Genomic DNA, 19688 nt, shown 5'->3' with positions numbered 1-19688 from the left:
TGCATTTTAATACATAAAGCAAAAGAGAGGATGTGAGTGCATGATGATTGACCTGATATTAAAAGTCTTAGGCTACTGCCAGGAAGTGAGCTGCACATTTGATGAAATGATGAAATTGCTTGTTTTAATGTTGTTCTTATAAAAATGAATGCAGATAGAGCTTGCCTCCAGTTCCAAACATATCTGTACATCTGTATTTTTTCTTAATCAAGAACTGGGATTTTCTTTAGTAAGACTATATATATATTTTTTTTAAACTTACTTTTGGGACTTTCACGTATTTCACATATAAGTACACCAACATTTTTTATTTATTGCATGCAGTTGTTTCACGTTGTCCAAGAAAAACCAATCTCAATAACTTAAAACCACCTTTACAGGACATGGTTCTAATTCACTCTTTCTCATACTTTCTGTTGTTGTGGATAAAAAGCACTTTAGACCATGTCAGATATGTTGTAATTTACAATTTATCTGTTAATTATTTAATTTATTTTCAATATGTATTTTAATACCCCCTTCATTATCTAAAATCTTGCTAAGTGGAGCTTTGACACAAGTCCATTTTGAGTTTGGGTTTTTCATGAATAAAAGACTCACCACAAAACTATAAACATTTGTATGGGCATTATAAGCACAAGCGTAAGTCAAAGTAAACAGGAAGAACAACTTCTGGAAATAATCCTAATTCTGAAATAAAATGATAAACAACTGTACTGAAAACAATGGAAAATATAACAGACCTATAAAATAAATTAATGAATTCAAACAGGTTGTGAATATAGTGCATGTTATGAGGTACACATAAAATGTGTAAAGGTGAAAGTAACATTAATAAAGAGCATCAATGCACAAATAATGCAGTTACAAGTTAAAGGTAGTCTCTACATTAAACCTAGATTTCTGGTAACTGTCTGATTACTTTGCAACCTCGTGAATTGTATTTAAGCAGTATTTGCCAAGTGTTGGATACACCAGTAATAAACTTCTTGGGTATTATAAAACAGAAATAGTCTTCCATCACTGGAATATTGGGGTCATTCATATAAATTGGTTCAACTGGACAACATGTTAAACTATGATTAACTGTTAAATTTCAGTGGCATTGTGATACAAAAGGAGCCCATAACAGAAGTAATGGGGTCATTCCTATAATTTTATTGTTGAACAGGACATGTCCTGTTTACAGCGATATTGGTTTATAAGTAATGTGTTGTTAATATTATAAGTCAATCATGATTCAACCTGCAACAGTTATTTTGTCTTTGTTTAAGCAGTTCTAATCTTGTGCCACTTTCTGTCTCATACCACTGTAAGTTATCATAATTCACTCTATTTAAGTCACTAATCAGACTTGTGTGAAGAACATTTTGTACATTTGTATCAGGCTGGAACTGATATACCCATTGAGCTAATTAGGCTTTGAGGCCCAAGGCAGAGGAAGTCTATTATTCTTTCTGAGATTTTTATTTCACTGCTGTTTTCCCTCTACACTAAAACTATGTCACAGGCATCACTGATTTGGATGAAGTGAGCTTTGAATATGGGGGATGGGCGAGTAACAGTGCACAAGCAGCTGAACTTATTTGTTACACCTAAAAGATAGTCGTATAACAAAGGCCAAAGGGGACCAGTGTGATATATTGCATCCATCACTGTACCCTGTTGTCTTTTTTATGTGGCAATGTTGGCGTATCCTATTTTATCCTGTTTTTCTGGCATACAAGACCCTTGACAGCATGTATTAATTCCACTCAGATTTGACATACTCACTGGTCATAGTGCTTAGATATGTCATAAATGCCTCTTATTGTCACCACAGGTTAAAGGTTATACGAAGTGTCACTGCCAGTACATTTTCATTCTCAAGGAATCCTCTCAGGCACAAGGGTGGGTGAGAAAGTGCTTGTGGACCTGGGGGGAGGGGGGTCTATCATGGATGTGATGCATGGATTTCCATTTTTTCCAACTGCATTTGGAGCCCCTCCAGATGGACGGCCTTAGGCGACCGCCCTTGTCACCTATACCTACAACCAGCCCTGCTGAATAATGGGATAAGGCCAAATACAAGTAAATTAAAATTGGTTGGGGTCGGTGACAATATTGGCTGTAGTCGATAGTTTTCTTTTTGGGTAGGCTTTTTATTTATTTATTTATTTTAATTTTTTTTTTTTTTTTTACCAGCAACATTCATACACACAACCTAAAAACTACCACACCACAACATCTGCCTTATTTGTAAATCACTATTGGTTCAGTCACACAGAATAGCAGCCATGTTACAGAGTATTTTCGTAACCTTCGGCATTCAAATATTACTTTCAAATTCTGGACTGTCAGTTGCATTACCTTTTTGCATTTAAGACTTATCCATCAACCCATCCATCCATCCATTATCTATACCCGCTTATCCTAGCAGGGTCGCGGGGGTGCTGGAGCCTATCCCAGAATTAATTGGGGGAGAGGCAGGAATGCACCGTGGACAGGCTGCCAATCTATCACGGATTTAAGAATTATATAATTTGAAATTATTATAACCAAACATAGCATTCATAAACTTTCTACATCACTATTCGCCAAAATTATCAGTCTTCTTTTGGGCAACTATGAACCTACCTCTCGATTACTCATTTAGGTAAATCCACCCATTATCTATACCCACTTATCCTGGACAGGGTTGCAGAAGGTGCTGGAACCTATCCCAGCATGCAATAGGGCGAGAGGCTTATTTCGATAAATGTAATATGAAAATAGTTTCATTATGACTTATATGATAGAAACTAGTACTGAAATAAATTTAAAAAGCCACCAAACAATGTTCTCTTTCACAATAAATAGCCTTTTATAAAAAGAAAAAAATGTTGGACTCTTATTTTACTTGAGTAAATCAAATGCACAGGAAACAGGTGATTTTCCAAATGGACATGATATTCATTTATAGGTTATAATCCTGTCCATTTTGGAAACACATCCTTCATGGAACCTTTCTGTTAGCTGAAAGATAGACTATCCTTTTTGCTTACCTGAAACTAAGCAGAATATTGGTTATCAGCAATATCGAATATTGTAGGCTAAAATGATATTTATTTGAATTGCTTTAACAGTATGCTAATACAAGCGAAAATAAACTTGACCACTAGGAGGCAGCAAAACTTAAATGACCAGCTTCCATTTCTAGTCATTTCACCTTGCGTGTAATTTGACCACGGCAAATTGACCTACCAGGTCCATCACACTTCCCTGTTCCATTTAATTTGCATATAGGCTTACTGTTTAAGAGCAAGGGAATCAATTAAGTGCATGATCCTGTGCGCAGATCCACTGATCATTATGTCATTTGGGTGGGCAGATAATAGACACCAACGATTACATTCACACATCCATACAATATCAAGTTTAATGAATCTGTGCAGTGCTGGGTATGAAATGACATTTAATAATCAGTTTTTGTTGTTTTGTCTATTCACCCACGCCACACGGTAGGCATTTGATGCATATAAGAAACCTATCCTATTTGCACTACCTTTATTTTTGCAAAGTAGAAAACTCGCTGTACCTGCATTCATACATTTTGCACATTGTCCACCTGTATCCGCTGGATGAAAACTGAATGAACTGGAACTTTAAAAGTCCCCAATTCCACACTGATGTGCAGTATTCATTATTTAGCATTATACTAATGATACTACAACTACTACGGTTACTACTACTACTACTACTACTAATAATAATAATAATAATAATCACATCAACAGCAAAAACAACAACAATAATAATAATACATGTAATTTCTTATTCATAATAATGGCAATACATGTAATTTTTTAATTTCTTCAACTTTAAAATTACTTTAATTTTTTATTTAAAAAGTCAAGTAATAATAGCTTACTGTTATATTTCTATGCTCTATATGTGTCACTCTAATAATCTTTTTAAAAAATAATCTAATGTTTCTAATGTTCGTTTTACATTAATATAAACCTTAGTTTATATCTGCAGTGAATATTAAAAATAAATAAATGAAATATAAATATAAAAAATTAAATACTGCTACAAGGCAGTGAAATTGATCCTGCCACATTAAATTCATAATTACTAAATATGAATTAAATAAAATAAACAAGTTGCACCAGAGAATTTAACATCCAATTATGGTGGAAATACCATAAGTTTTAAGTTTACATGTTGAGCATGCACCTCTCCAATAGATGGCGGGAGCCATTTGTATCTTGTACCTCTTGAGGGAGATTACTTAAAACTGGAGGATCTCCAAATTACCCATGGTTATTATTTCTTTCCTTACAAGTGTGACTCTTAAATAGTGACTCATGTACTGCAATTTGCCTTAGCAACACTCTCAGAATACATATTTCTATGATAAAATGGCAGGCTACTTTTCTTCTCCTGTTGATTCTTAACCAAATTTAATACTGAATGGTTCCTAATGGCAAGTATCTATAGCAACAAATTATTAGTTAGGTTTGTCCAACACATGCGCACACACGTGCGCTCGCATACGCGAGCTTGGTAGCATGTATATATGTGTGTAAATACATAAAGGTGTGTTAGCTACAAACACACCACCCATATCACATTTTCATTAATACATGATATATACATGTAATGAACCAAAATCGTCATTAGGTCTTATTTTAATTAATTCTGAGACCAATTTTAGCGTTTAAAGATTTTCTCAGAATTAGGGTCATTTTCAAGTGTATGAAATGTGGGATGTCACAACTTCGGATAATCTATCGATGGATTCAACCGAACACAAATTAAACCCCGCCTTTTTAGAACCTACTTGGCTTTCTCTTATATGATTGGTTTCAAAGAAGAGTGGCGTATAAATAATTATAATTTTTAATCTATTTTGATTGGGTACAGGTACGCCACTCAAAAAGCTGCAGCTGTTGCTGGTAGCCGTGGTAGGTTGTCAACTAAAGGGTTTGGTTACTGTTGCTGCTGCAATGAAAACATCGGCAGTGGATGATGAGAGTGGATCCAGTCCATTAATTACCAAGATTTGAGTAAGTATCCTAACTTGACTGTTCTTTGAATAGCTGGTAATAGTTGTTCTTTATGAAATGTTGGAGACGTTTTGACAAAGCATGCTTGCTACCAACATTTTTTCGTATTCTTCGACCATGTCGTTAGCTAGCTTGCTAGCTAATCAATTGACATCCTTTCCGCTGTAGTGTAGGAAGCAAGCTAACGTTACTGTTATGTGACTGACAATTTTTCACTGCGCTCCGCACGATCGTGGTTTTCTTGGTAGCCATGTATTAATACCTCGCTGATCATCTGAGATCAATACAGAATTGGAAAACGTATGTGAAAAAGGTAAATGTAACGTGAGTTTGTGTGATGAAACGGGTACCGTTTCATGTAGCTACCAGTATGAATCTCGCTGATTAGCTAGCTTTCTGGCCACAGTATTCCATGATGCGGTTGAAGGTGCTTCAGTGCAGACCAGCATTTTACAAAATGGAACATATAGCTATACTTACAGCCTACACACTGGCACACGGAGCCTACACAGACAGACGTGAGAATTATTAGCGTCATCGAAAAGGTAATTAATTAGGTCTCGCAATATGGTAGAAATAGTGAAACTTTGTACATTCTCGTATTTAATTAGCTATGACTACGCATCGCGAGTGGTTACAGTGTCTGTTTTTATTCTGAGAATTCTATCGAATTTTCCCGTTTTTTTTCTTCCAGACTACGAATGAATGCATCGCAGTCGCAAATTACATGAGTAATTTAACAAATACAGTGTCATGCAAGCTGTGTTCATGAATTAATTATCTTCAGATACGATGTACGGTACATCATATTTGAATTGGACTACTGTACGGTTTAAGTGATAGAGGGGAGGAAGGGAAACTGTGGGTGGATTTGTCACTAGTAGCAACAGGGTCTGTATGACTGTATAGCTTGCAACATATAAAACGCAGCTTTGGAAAACGTGACCTAAAGGGTCTCAACCTAGTCTTATCCGAGAAGGGCTGGTGTGGTTGCAGGTTTTTGATTTAACTCAGCCCTGAGACACCTGATTCTACTTACCAATGTTTTGATTGAAAACCATGATTAGGTAATTAGTTGACTCAGGTGTCTTAGTGCTGGGCTGAAACAAAAAACCTGCACACACACCGACCCTTTTAGATAAGATTCGGGACCCCTGGTGTACAACATGCAAACCCTTATCGTGCATCGATGCACCTATATCGAACTGCTAGCCATTTAGTGGGTAATTAGCCTCGTGTGAAACACGAGTGACAATATACAGGAGCCAAGCTATACCTCAAAAGGGATTTTTTGTCCGTAGAATACCGTCGCATAGACCTTAAACCTTATAGTTTAAATCTGGTGGTGAATAGACCAACCACTCAGGCCGAGTTGTAACTGAAAGTTTTGGCTTCGGTTTTTTATACGTACGAAATACTTACGGTTTACACCACAATTGTAAGTGTAACTTCCGTGAGACGCAATTAAATCCCAGCCTCAATTTCGTATTTATTTGCAATTAAGTTTACAGCTACGTCGAAACACATGGTAGAATTTTAGCGGTAATAATGGAAGTTTAAGATGACATAAATAGGCCTTATGTCATAATCTATGTCACACGAAGGCTGCATTCGAAATTCATACATGATGACATAAAAAAACAGCCTCAGTCTGAAAAACTGCCACTTAACACGCATGCCACTGTAACGCTGCCCAAACCCCAGATGCACTTCAGTGCAGGATTGTCTTGATAAAGCCTGGTCTTAAATCATGCCATTGTTTTTGGATGACATTTGATGATTAGTCTATAGCATCCTAATCTAAAGTGTCGTCTTTATTTAAATAAATGTGTTTTTATTGTTAAGTGAAAGATGACAAGTTTATTTGATTCATTAAATTAGCCTATATGATTTGGTCAGTCTCAGAGACTTTGCTCTGGTTGAACATTTCTTAAAATAGGTGATGTTGTATTTCAGCACTGCTTACCTGAATTTCTTTGTGTTTAGCTTCTGTAACTTACTAATGTACAGGCATTGTTGAATACAGAGCATAATTTTTAATCTTTAAATTGCATAGTCTATCATGTATCATGGAATACGTTTTGCATTTGTTAATGGAATTTTGCTCCAATATCCAATGAGTAAACTAGAAACATGTTAATGTATGCTCTTCTGAAATCAGAGGAATATTGAGGAACAGATAATTTGGTTCCATTTAACTATGCTTCTGGTTAGCCTACTGTAAGTTGATTGTGAGTGACTGACCTTTTTGAAAATAATGCCTGCTGAATATTGAGGCCGTGTGGACTTGCTACTCCTGGACATCTGGCATCGTAATTTACCTTTTGTCAATCAGGTATTTTGGTGAATCTATGAAAAGATTTGGCCTGTACATAGCTGTCCTGGAATTTAAGGTTCTATTTGTGTTTATTTAGGTCAGTGAAATAAATAGACAGTTTGTGTTTATGAATCATTCTGATGCCTGTTCTCAACATACATGTTGCATAATTGAAACACGATTGGAAAAATTTGCAAGATTAATTCTGTGGAATACTAGTTACAGTTTTGTTTGACTGCCTAGAAGACAGAATCCTAATTTGGATTCATGAATTTGCAAAAACAGGTTAAATCCAGCAAAAAAGTGTAAAAATTAGCAAAACGCATTTTGTTGAACATTATAAAACAATCAGGGGTATGCGTAGGGCTCTAATTGCAGTGTGGTTGGTCCTTAGCTGCTTGTGATCACCTGGACCACTGAAAAATTAGGCATACAGTACATTAGGCTTAAGATGTTCCGGTGACTGGCAAACTTTCATGACAGGCCTCTGTCCTGTGTGCCAGAATCTGATGTAAGCAGGCACTTAAGTCAAACCTGAGCTGTGCGATCCATATTTAAGACTTTATTGTGACAATCCAGCAATTAGCTGGAAGTATTTGGGTGAACGGGAAATTTTTAAAAAAGATGGTTTTAACGCTGAAGCCATGAAGAACTGCCAAATAATCACGATCTACCTTAAAGTCCAGGCCGAGCTTCTCCATCTATAACAAACGTCCAGAGCACATTAATTCCTGCAAGAACGGATTTCAGTTTTGAATGTGTTTTTTTCCACTGCGTGTGTGGGTGTTTTTCAGTGTACGTGTCTCAGAGGGAGATGATTCGAAATTGTGCTGTTTTTAGGCATTTTGCCTTTTTCTTTTTTTCTGTTCTTGAGTCTCTGATAGAAGACATTTACCTGCAGCTGCACGGTGGTAAAGCAAGCTGTTGTTTTTAGGTTTATTGTTATTGACACGAAAAAGAAAGAATAGAAAGCCCAGTATATCAAATCAGTCTAACAAACTCCGCCACCATGTGACTAGAATTATAGAATGATCTAGCCTAACGAAAACAAGTTGAAATGCAGAATCGGTCTTTAACATCTAGCCTATGTTCTGTTGCTTTGGTTGTTTTTAACCTTCCCTTTCATTCTTCAGAGCAGTGCTGCCTGAATGGGGCAAAGCAAGCTATTCCAGTGTATGTTGTGACACGTTCGTGTTATTCTAAGGTTTTTTCCTGCTTAACAAATTTCTGGAAAATCATCTTTTACAAATGTGTGTTATTACCACGGTCTTTCAGCACGTTTGCTGTCATTTTAACATATGGACCATTCCAAAAAGTCTAGGCTCTCAAATTATTATGATCGGGGCTCTATTTGGTTTTACGATGGAAGGTTTCTCTCAGGGTGTTTTTGTGGAGCAGATTCAAACCACTGTGGGCTACGCTTGTACAAATTATTTTCTGCATGAGGATGTCGAGATGTTATGCTCTTGGAAAAAAAAGAAGTGATTTTCACTGACTCAGTCCATTACTCATCCTGTTGTTAAGAGACAAATGGAGATATGGTCTTCTGTAGCTCTCTGTGCATTTGTTGCGCACGGTAGCACATTAAACACCATTATCTGCTGCTGTAGGACTGCATGTTTCTCTGGCAGCGTTTCAGAGCCAGGAGGGCGATCTGCGAAGCGTTTTTCGGGTCGCACATAAGACATGGCCAGCGACTGAGAAGCCGTGTCTCAGCTGTGGCTGAGGGGGAGTGGCCTTAGGTGACAGCACGTCACCTGGAGATCTGCCATTTAAACTTTAATGGAATGTGTCCTGAGCCGCCCACAGCCTGCGAAGGCGTTCTGGCATTCTCTAGAGCTACGGACGCCCCTCCTGGCAGCAGGGAATGCCCGTGCAGATTTCCCAGGGTTCCTTGCGCCCAGGCCGAAGGCTATGGACATGGCAAATTATGCAATCTTACCTGAGGTCATGTCTGATACAGAATAGTTTCTGGGGTAATGCACTGTTCCGTCGTGACAATTGAGTCATCCCCCTAATACGGAATTAAAAGTTTGGAGATTGTTTCCAGTTGTTTTCGTGCTGTAATAAGCAATGTAATCAGACTTTAAAAAAAGTCATGAATTGGCAAATCTTTGCAAGATGATGGGCTCAGTGTCCCTGGTTTACAGACTGCATAAACCCCCCTTCAGCCGGACAGGGGCGGACTGTAGCGGGACAAGATGTCAGTTAAGACATACGCAGCTGGGGGGGAGGGGGGTGGATGGAAAGGGGGAGGACACACCGGCCCCCGAGTCGTTCTGACAGGGGCATCTTTCACGGAGGATAAAATCTCATTTCTGAGATGCTGCTCGGAATAGTTTGCCGGTTCTACTCCTGAAGAACAGCGCCGACGATGCAACACGGACAAAGTCCGCCACCGGAAAATGAATGGCCAGCCTTTAGGCCTGTTTGTCTGTTTGTTTTCTCTATTTACCTTAGATAGTTATAGACTTTTTATCGCCCGCAATGGGATTGCCCTAAACGGGCCCCACCGGACCAAAACCTCGCAAGAATGTAATCCATCCAAGGGCTGTTGGAATTCTGTGCCAGCTGAGAATGCGAGTTTCTTGAACAGGTCAAGCTTAGTAGATTTTAGTCTGAATTACTTAAATTAAGCGCTGTAGTGCTAAAACGTACTGAAATACCAGCAGGTTCTGTGGCCCTCCAGGCTTCTGACACTGCCGTTTTGAAACGGAGAAACTCACACAAGCTCAATACTGTGAAATTTTGGGCTTAAAATTAGCAGTGACTATTTCTGACATTGCAGTGACTTGCCCCTAATTAACTTCCAAAAGCCAGGACTGTAACACCCGGGGTCTGATCAGGTTGGCTTTCTGATCACCGTTTTGCAATATTGATTTTGGTAACATTCAGCAAGACCGCATGACCAAAGTATCTGAGTGATCAACACCCGCAGTGTCCGTTCAAATTAACGAAACCCTCAAACAACTTTCTGCTTGTCATCAAGATGCTTGTTTGTTGGGGAAACAATGTAATAACAATTGCATTCAGCCTGCATTATTTGTGTGTGTGTCTGTGTTATTTATGTTGACATGTGATGGATGTTCACAACTGATTCAAATGCTGGTCTGGGATTTGCTTGGTATTTATTTGTGCTTGAGTTCTGATTGGGGAAAATAGGCTTTATTTCCTGCTGTCACATATGTGAGCTAGTCTACAACAGGGTCACAGAGCCACTTAATACAGTCGGATTGCATAATTCAGCTCTTCGGTTTGTAATGTCAGGAAAGATTTAATTAGTTACATTGTTTAGGCAGATTTTCTACTACTTAGAAGGCCATCACATTCATTAAATTAACACTGCAAGAGCAAAAAAGAACAACTTCTCTCTCCTATTCTGTCACAGAATGTCTCGTCAAATATTTTTGTCAAGCTGAATTATTTTAGCATATGCTGTGTAAAATATATCTGTGATCATTTTAGCGTTATTAACTTCCATCATGTCACCATTTAGACTCACATGTAATGACTTGACATTGATGTGATTTGAAAGCTGCATTACTGTATTCAGTGTCATCCTTGAGCTTGATGCGACGTCTGTTCTGCCACCAAACAGGAAGTGTATGTTATATAATAACATGCACTTAAAATGTGGTCTGTGTGAAAACTGGTCTATGTGCATGCTAGATTCCGCATAGAAATCCTGAGTGCTGAGTACTTCCCTCTGGATAAGCACGTCTCATAACTGAATTTACCTTTTTGTGTGCGCTTAAAGGCTATGTACAAGAAGTGCTGTAATTTCTACTCTGTGAAACCAAAGAGTATACAAATCCTCCTAAATAAAAGCTGAGTATGTGCAATTTAACCACATGTGATTTGTTTGATTAAAAATCTAGAATTGTGGAGTACAGGGCCAAATCATGAAAAACAAAATTTCTTTGTCCCAAATATTGTAGCGCTCACTGTATGTACACATGTCTGTCTGTGTGTACATCCATTGCTTCTAGTGCTTCCCCTCCCTGTGTATTCCTACATTGCATATGTCTTCCCTGTACTGTCTGACCTGAGCCGGGCGGGACTAGGGGGTCTTTGCAGTATAAAGTCCCTTTCAGAATGACCACTCGAAACGGTACAAATTCACCTTACGGAAATCCATAACTTAATTTTTTTTTTTTATTTATTTATTTTTTTTTTACTGGGAATGGCCAGAGAACAGATGGAGATTGTTCTTGTGCCTGGCCTGCCACTGAATTATTTAAAAACACCCACAGTGTGATTTTGGCCTGAAAAAGAGACAAAAGAAGAGGGCGATTGGGCTAATGAATTCTACTTGTTCCCTTCGTCCCACTCCGTGCCGTACACCTCGGACGGGCCCAGCCGTTTAAAAATGTTTCCCCCCCTGCAGTACGGGCGTAACTGCATTCCCAAGGGTGCAGGTGCCAGGGCAAAGATGGCCGGATCGGAGTCGTGCGTTGGAGCGTTGCACGGGCAGAAGGCTGTTAGTGCCAGTAATGGAAGTGATACAATGACAGTCATTGGGGTGGGGCGGAGCCTGAAGTCTGGGATGCTGAATCGGTTGTGTTAGGATACAAGGACAGGATCAGGGAGCAGGGGGGGGGGGGGGGGGGGGGTTTGGAGGCGAAGAAGCCGAGCTGGTATGGAACGGTGCAATTTCAGACCGGTGCAGTGCAGGGGGAGATGGGGGTTGGAGTTCTGGAGCACCGACACCATTCAAACTGCAGCACTCCCGGCAAGCCCCCTGAAATTGAGTTCACACCCAAAGAGGTGTGGTTTGCATTGCCTGGTGGTGTCACACCAAATGGTGTTTATTCAGTGTGTTAAAATGAAAACCATTGGGGCTGCTGGCTAGCGAGTGAGCACCACAGACTTGGATCGAATCCCACGGCCACGCCAAATGTGGCCGGCTGTACCACAGGGCCGGCGCACAATTGGCTTCATGTCGCCCCCAAGGGGCATGAAGCTTTGACACTTGTTACATGTTGCCCCATCCCAGCACTTTTTGGTAATTTGTATTTGTCCTAATACTGTAGCTTATTCTTCTGCCTAGTTGGCTTTGCAGAGGTTAGGTCTGAATAGTGTTCACTGTGTGAACTAAACTGTGTTCTTGGCTAGAAATAGCTGTACATAATAAGTATTGTATCTTACTGAACCTGTGTTTAGTCGTTGTCTATGACCATGAAATGCACTTTTTGTACGTCGCTTTGGATAAAAGCGTCTGCCAAATAAATGTAATGTAATGTAATGGACAGATAGGAGCGATTCAGTGGGCAGGGATAGCAGTGTTCATTGCTCGAGCAACCCCTGTTGGCAGTGCGGGTGCCCATGGCTTGTTCTCTGCATGCCCGTATGATTGGGTCTTCTCCACCCCTACTCTGTGCGTGTGCAGCTTGTGGCTGTGGTGTGATAAGAAGCAGCTGGCTGACACCACATGCTTCGGAGGAGAACTGCGAGTTCTCCTCGCTCTTCCAAGCCGGCTGCAGGAGGCGTATACGAGCACGCTTGGGCGTAGTTCAAAAATTGGACATTCCAAATATGGGTAGGATTGCAGATGCCAAATTAAAAAAAAAAAAAAAAATTTCTAAAGTGGAATCCATTTTCTTAATGAAGCACAGCAGAGTCGGAGTGGGGGGGAGGGTTGTGATTTCTTGTTCCACACTGACTCAGCACTGTCGTCACTACTCTAGAGTCCGCATAACTCCATGCATCATTTGCACACCAGCTCTGGAACCTGACATTGTGACTGTTGTAATTTTTTTTCACCATGCGAGATGGCTCAGATTATGGCAACGCCCCAAATCGCTACTCGGGCAGTTAAAGGGGTTTTCAGGAGCAGGCGCATGTCCTAACTGAGGTGCAAATGCAAAAGAACAAGCGTGGCCTAATGGGTGAGTGAGTGATTGCGTAGTCATACCAAGGACAAAAAAATGAGTAAAATTTATAGAGGCCATAACATTTAAAATGTTAATACATTTTCCAGGTCTTTTGGCTGCTGTACTAATGTTCAGCCATTCGTTTGGCTATTATACTGCAGATTAGGACGATGATCTTTAATGCCAATGAAGCGCCATTCTTTTAATGTGTCAGCGGTGATGGTCTCTGTCCCAGACTGTGGGCTGGAGGTGCTCTGCTCTTAGTGCCTTGTTAGGGTGGGGCTCAGAGCAGCTGGGGCGTCCCAGACTGTGAATGGTTTTGGGAACCCGGCTATGCAGCACCCTGTCTAATGCACTGGCTCTCTAGGCTATACAGCCAAGCAGGTCAGAACTGTGCTCCAAAGGTGTGTGTGTGTGTGTCAGTGGAGGACAGACATATATAAGCTTTCAGAAAACATCTAAAAAAACAACTAAGAACTCCCAAATATAGGCTGGCCTGTGTGTAAATGTTTTGCTTTTTGATCAAATGTGTATTTCATATTACAGAACACTACACAGTAAAGTGAATGAATGAATGTTTAATGGCCAGCAGTCACACTATATGCTAAGATGCGCCCATACTGTATGTCCACGAGTGGCACCACAGGTTCTCGTTCAGCAATTTCTCAGGCGCTCCCTCCATCCTGCGCATGTTTAAGAAATGCCGAGTGCGTGACTGGTTGCCATGCGAGCGGGGAGCCTCTCCGTGACAGGGGGGATGTGACGGGGGGGCTGCGCGTCTCTGTGGCTGGGATGTGGCAGGGGGGCTGTGTGTCTCCGTGGCTGGGAAACCGTTGGTATGCACAGTGACTTCCAGACATAATTCATAATCTGCTCCTTCAATAATGTAGAGGCTTTCCCGAGAAGCAGGCAGTGCGCAGGAGGATCATGGGTAGGAAGATGCAGTGGGACAGAGAGAGGGGAGGGGAGGGGGGGGGTGGTGTTCTCATTCAGGGTGTGTTGAATTCAAGGCTGAGCCACATGGTTTAGGGCCCTGTAGGTGCTTGTCTTCTTCTTGGCTTGTGGCTGTCCTCTCTCTCTTTCTCTCTCTTTCTCTCTCTCTCTGATGTCAGTGGCCTGGCCAACACTGAGTTAAGCGGTGGCCTACCTCTCTCCAGTGAGCAATTGAGCGGGGGGGCGGGGCCTGCAGCTCTGCTACGAAATTAAAATTAGAAGAGCGCACGTAGGGCAGCGCTCTCAGAATGTCAGACCAGTCTCCTGGGCTGGGGTAATTTCGGCAGTGTGTCACATTGGAGGACATAATGAATAAACTGTACCTCAGAGTGTGTGTGTGTGCACTCTGAGCTGCTTCTTCGCATCTGAACCTGACACATCTAACACACACACGCACACACACTGAGCTGCATCCTCACACAACTAAAATGGACACGTCTAATACACGCGCTCTGGGTCCTGTGCCGTGCCTGCAGTTTTCATTGTGACGAGTGTATTTACCAAACCTGTAAACTGGTCACCGGTCAATACAGTGAAACTTGGTGATTATGAAAACAAGCCCATGTGTTCCCAAACAAATGGGAACACATGGGCTTGTCTGACTACAACGCCCTGAATATTAATGGCCTGCTGCCTGCAGAGAGGGAGAGGGAGAGAAGGGAGGGAGAGGCGGAGGGAGGTGGCGGGGTGTGCAGAAGCAGGCCTGTCACCCCACGCCGGCACGAGCAAAGTCCGCCCAGCCCATGGCCGATTGCCAGATAAACAGGGAACGGGCGCAGGCATCCGGAAGATTCCAGCACCCGGGAGAGAGGCTCATGGGTGGGAAATTCAGATACTGTACGGGCTTTGAACCAGGAATGCGTATCCATGACTACCGCTCGATTGTAAACCTTCGCGTACGCGTCGGGTTTTTAACCTAGCGGCCTTTTCCGAGCGGCCGTCCGTCAGAGGAGCGGCCGTCGGGCCGTCTCCGGTCCCGGGCGTGGCGGGCGGCTGCGGCTGCTGCTCTGAGCTGGTGCATCGTGCTGTTCTTCTGCTGTACCAGGACCAGCGCAGCTGCAGGGTATTGTGCTGCGTGCGTGTGTGTGTGTGGGAGTGTGGAGACGGAGAGCCGCAGAGTGAAGCCAGGGCTTTGGTGCTGTGCTTTCTCCCCGGTTCCTATTCCACTCCCCCCCCCCCCCCCCCCCCCCCCCCCCCCCCCCCCCCCCCGGACCCGCGGTCCCGATGACTTCCTCCAGGGGCCTTTTCGTGACCTTTGCCCTCTTGCGGCGTCGCTAGAAATGACTGGCTACTCGGGCGCCTTTACGAGACCAGAGGTTCTGAGCCAATCGGGGGGGCCCCCGGGGCACTGCCCCTTGCCTCAGATGAGACGCGGAACGCTCTTACGGAGCACCTGTCCTACAAGATGGCGCAAGTGAGATTAATGAGACGACATGGGAGAGATTAATGAAAAGGGGAGCTGCCTCGTCTATAATGACTGTGGCTGTAGTTTGTGCGTGGTCCATTCATGTGGACGCTTTCATTAGGTCGGCTTCAGGCTTTCAGGCTTTTAACCCGATGGCCTCCATCGGAATCTTGATCTTGGTTCATGTGTTTATTTATTACTATTTGGAACGGCCAACTGAAGAGTCAATTAAACATCCTCAACACGTCTTGCAGCATCCTGACATGAGACTAGGGTGTGTTTATTCCCGCGCGCGAACTCGTTTTTTCCCTGTCCTGGTATGGAGGATTCGAGGCCCTTGTTTTTAGGGGAGCGGCTGGGATTGTTGCCGTCGCTGCGGACTCGTTCCTCACGGCCGCCCGTGTGCTTTACTGCCTTCGCGCACAGTAGAGCGGTGTTTCTAAACCCTGGTCCTGGGGACCCACCGCCCTGCATGCTTTAGATGGTAAATGGTAAATGGACTGCATTTATATAGCGCTTTTATCCAAAGCGCTTTTACAATTGATGCCTCTCATTCGCCAGAGCAGTTAGGGGTTAGGGGTTAGGTGTCTTGCTCAAGGACACTTCAACATGCCCAGGGCGGGGTTTGAACCGGCAACCCTCCGACTGCCAGACAAGCGGTCTTACCTCCTGAGCTATGTCGCCCCCTGTTTCCCTGCTCCGACACACCTGATTCAAATGAATGGGTCATCATCAAGCTCTGCAGAAGCCTGATAACCCATTCATTTGAATCAGGTAAGCAGGGAAACTTCTAAAACATGCAGGGCGGTGGGTCCACAGGACCAGGGTTGAGAAACACTGCAGTAGAGCTTGTTTGATTCAGGAAGCCTCGGGGGTGGAGCTGGCTCGGGGGTGGAGCCGGCTCGGGGGCGGAGCTGGCTTGGACGCCAGGCCGAGGGCAGCCAGCTGTGCTTTTTCCCATAACGCACACAAACCCCACAAGTTTCACAGTAGACTCCACATTAACCATATTACTGATTCAACAAAAACCAGTGCCAACACATGCAAGAGAAGGTTATTTGCCTGTGGAGAATCCATCCATTTCCCCACTGGTATTATAGTCTGAAGCAAACCGTACTGATGATTCGCCCTACTGTATTTTTTTTGTCAGACTTGGTTTATGTGGTACTGGTTTCAGTAAAAAAACCAAAGAGAGAGAAGTTTGGGGAGGACTCGGCGCAGGACGTAATCGAGTAAGCCTTGAGCAGAGTGGAAGAGCGCTGTGGAAGGTGCGGGATGTTACTGTAAAACACTGAACGAAAGGGGGCTGTGTGTGGTAACGATGCTAGCTGATATGCCAGGCTGAAATATTTGCTGTGCACCAGATAAGTCTGTCCTTGTTTTTAAAAAAAAATAATAATTTAATGTAAAATGGTGAGTTCCAGGCTAGTTCACTTGCTGTCTAGTTTCAGTTACCCAGGATGTTATTTTGAACATGGAGTAGAAAGAGACTGCTTCATCAGGCACTTCATGACTGTATTTTTATTGACCTTTTTGTCGTTACCTCTGTGTGATGCTTTCATTGTCCAATGTTAATCCATACCTCACAGGTACGTGTTCCCACCACAGGGCAGCTACAGCCTAACTGTCCTGTTTCATAGGCATGTGTGCAGAGGAGGCGGGAAATGACCTCTATCGCAGGACTGCACGCACAGCAGGGCGATCCTCTGCTGCTGTGCATCTTGGGCAGATCGGGCTCGGGATAATTAAACCCTCCTGCATTTTTCATCTGTCTTTACGTAACGACTTCCACCGACCGGCTCATGAATTAATCTTAACGCGCGGGCAGAACGGCTATGAAATGAAATTGCGCTGGATCGCACGCAGCCCGTCCCCTAATGAAAGCATCGGTGTATTTAACGCATTAGCGGCCGCATTTGCTGTCGCTCCTGTTGTTGAGATCCCAACCCCACCCCACCCCATCCAGCCAGCCAGGGAAATGAATGGGGGCAGAGGGAGATGGGGGAGGAGATCGGGGGGGGTGGGATGGAGGGGGCGCTGGGGGATTAGTACTGGCGACCTTGCACTGACCCCTGTTTTTTTTTCTGTTGCAGGTGTGTGCGTGTGTGTATGCGCGTGAGCGTGCGCGTGTGTGTGTTTGCGGGGCGAGCATGTAGCATGCTCCGTTTCCTGAAGCGACCAGGCTCCACCGGGGACCTCCCGCCGGCCGGCCCCATGCACCCCTCTCCCCGGGACACGCCGCGCTGAGCCCCGCCACCCCCCCCCCCCAGGCCACACCTCCGCCGCCATTTGTCTTCATGAAGATTCCTGACATCGGTGATGTGATGAATAAATTTGAGGTCCTTGGGATTGTAGGTGAAGGTAAGCGCAAACGGGGAGCGCGTGAGGTCGGGGGGGGGGGGGTCTCACAAATCGTTTCCGCTCAGTTAGAAACCCCCACGGTTGTCAATGTCACCGTTTTCTCACCGCACTTTGACCCGAGTCGTCGGAAGCGGCGCTCGATGTCTACCTCCAATAAATCGCAGAATTCCACAGCTGCCGCGTCACGCGGAGAACGTCCCCTTTGTGTTTACACCTGCCTCTCCGCTTCATTCCCACGCGCTGAGCGGTGCTACTGCAATGCTAACATTTAGACAGACCCACACTTGCCCCAGTCAGTCAGTCAGTCAGCCATGCTCGGCTCATGTTTGTCTTAAGAGCAGGCAGTTATATCATCTGCGCTTCACTGAGGGGGAAAAAAGTGCTAGTTTGAACTGACATGATGTGAAATGGTAGGGAAGTATTCCGAGGGCAAATCACCCAGAGTGGCAGTTAAAATAAAAAAAACAAAAAAAACAAATGTAAATAAATTTCTGCTGGCCACAGTAACATTTTGTGCGCTGTGAAGTTCAGGTACATGCAGCAGAACGGCCTCAGCTTAGATAAGCTCCATGTTTTGTAACTCAAAATAAATGATTTACTTTTAAAAATCAATGCAGGTCTTTTCATGTTCCCCTGGCCTTTTGAATGCATTTTTTCAACAGCCTGTTTTGTTGCTTTGCAGTCTTGCCCCTGTGTGTGTTGCTGTTCAGCTGTGTTACTGAATTGTTCAAGGTGTCAACACTTGTGAATATGTGCAGCCCCAATACATAATTAGTCCACATTTGAAAAGTACACTAGGTCACCTTTATAAAAACAGGTGGGTCAATGAACAGGTTTTCTCTCACACTGACCACATTTGCACGTACACCATATTCCGAATAAGCATCCTTGCTCTGGTTAGGGTCGTATGCCGATTGTGCTGTTTACATGCGTCATGACAGGAATAGCCCAATCTGAATCCAGTATTCGCGGTTAGCTGAATAGTCGTTTTGCTCGCTTCGGTCAGTGCTAACGGACGGCGTCCAAGTGATTCTTCCATGTGCGTGGAGTGTTTAAAATTAGCGGGGCGTGAACCGGTATTGTTATGTTCCTTTGCCTTAAAATTAGGGCATTAACTCGTGAGACGTTTTTAACGGTTAACGCGTGCTTTTTTTTAAAACGCGGTTAATCGCATCGGTTCACTTCATTCGCTTGGAGGAATTCCTCGGCTGCCGTCCCTTTTGCGCTGACTGCTTCGACTGAGCTCAGCGTCTTTCATTTAGTCTGCCACGGCCTTTTAAACCAATCACTGATTTGATGTTTTCTGCAGTCTGCTTATTGCGCAATGTTTAATTATTTTAATACAGAAAATAAGACTACTTATTCGGTCCGGAAGCGAGCGGTTTCTGCTTGCCACGACATTTTTGCCGACTGACTTCAACAGCCGAGACATCTTGCGAATCTGTACTTATGCAGACTATGTTTATGAGTTGTACACAGTATAAGATATTTTTGTGATTTTCTTTAGCAAATTATTAGAGGCATATGCAACCAATCTTCAGATTTTGAATATTCAGAATAAGGGCTTTACCAGGTTCAGCCGTTTGGAATAGGGTGTTTACCTGGGCTGAATCGTACCTGGAATGGATGAGTATTCTGATTAGGACTGCTATAATGATGCGCATGTAAGTATGGTGACTGGCAGTTGGGACTGGAGCACAGTACATTTG

At 43.2% G+C, this 19688-nt stretch overlaps 1 protein-coding gene across 11 annotated transcripts in view; it reads left to right on the top strand.

Annotated features, from left to right (window-relative positions):
* Positions 1-4895: 4895 nt before the first annotated feature.
* cdkl5 (cyclin-dependent kinase-like 5) overlaps positions 4896-19688 on the top strand; it is a 100909-nt gene continuing 86116 nt past the window's right edge. For 9 of the 11 annotated variants that reach the window (XM_035409348.1, XM_035409350.1, XM_035409349.1 and 6 more), the window contains exons 1-2: positions 4896-5030; positions 17712-17979. In XM_035409348.1, the coding sequence (XP_035265239.1) occupies positions 17916-17979 (64 nt within the window). In that variant the 5' untranslated portion in view covers positions 4896-5030; positions 17712-17915. Of the gene's footprint in view, positions 5031-5557; positions 5576-13624; positions 13631-17711; positions 17980-19688 lie in introns of those variants that run through there. The other 2 variants (XM_035409344.1, XM_035409345.1) reach the window with 2 other exon arrangements.

The sequence above is a fragment of the Anguilla anguilla genome, chromosome 3 (genome assembly GCF_013347855.1).
Source record: "Anguilla anguilla isolate fAngAng1 chromosome 3, fAngAng1.pri, whole genome shotgun sequence".
NCBI lineage: Eukaryota > Metazoa > Chordata > Actinopteri > Anguilliformes > Anguillidae > Anguilla > Anguilla anguilla.
This window is presented reverse-complemented; position numbering and strand designations above follow the sequence as displayed.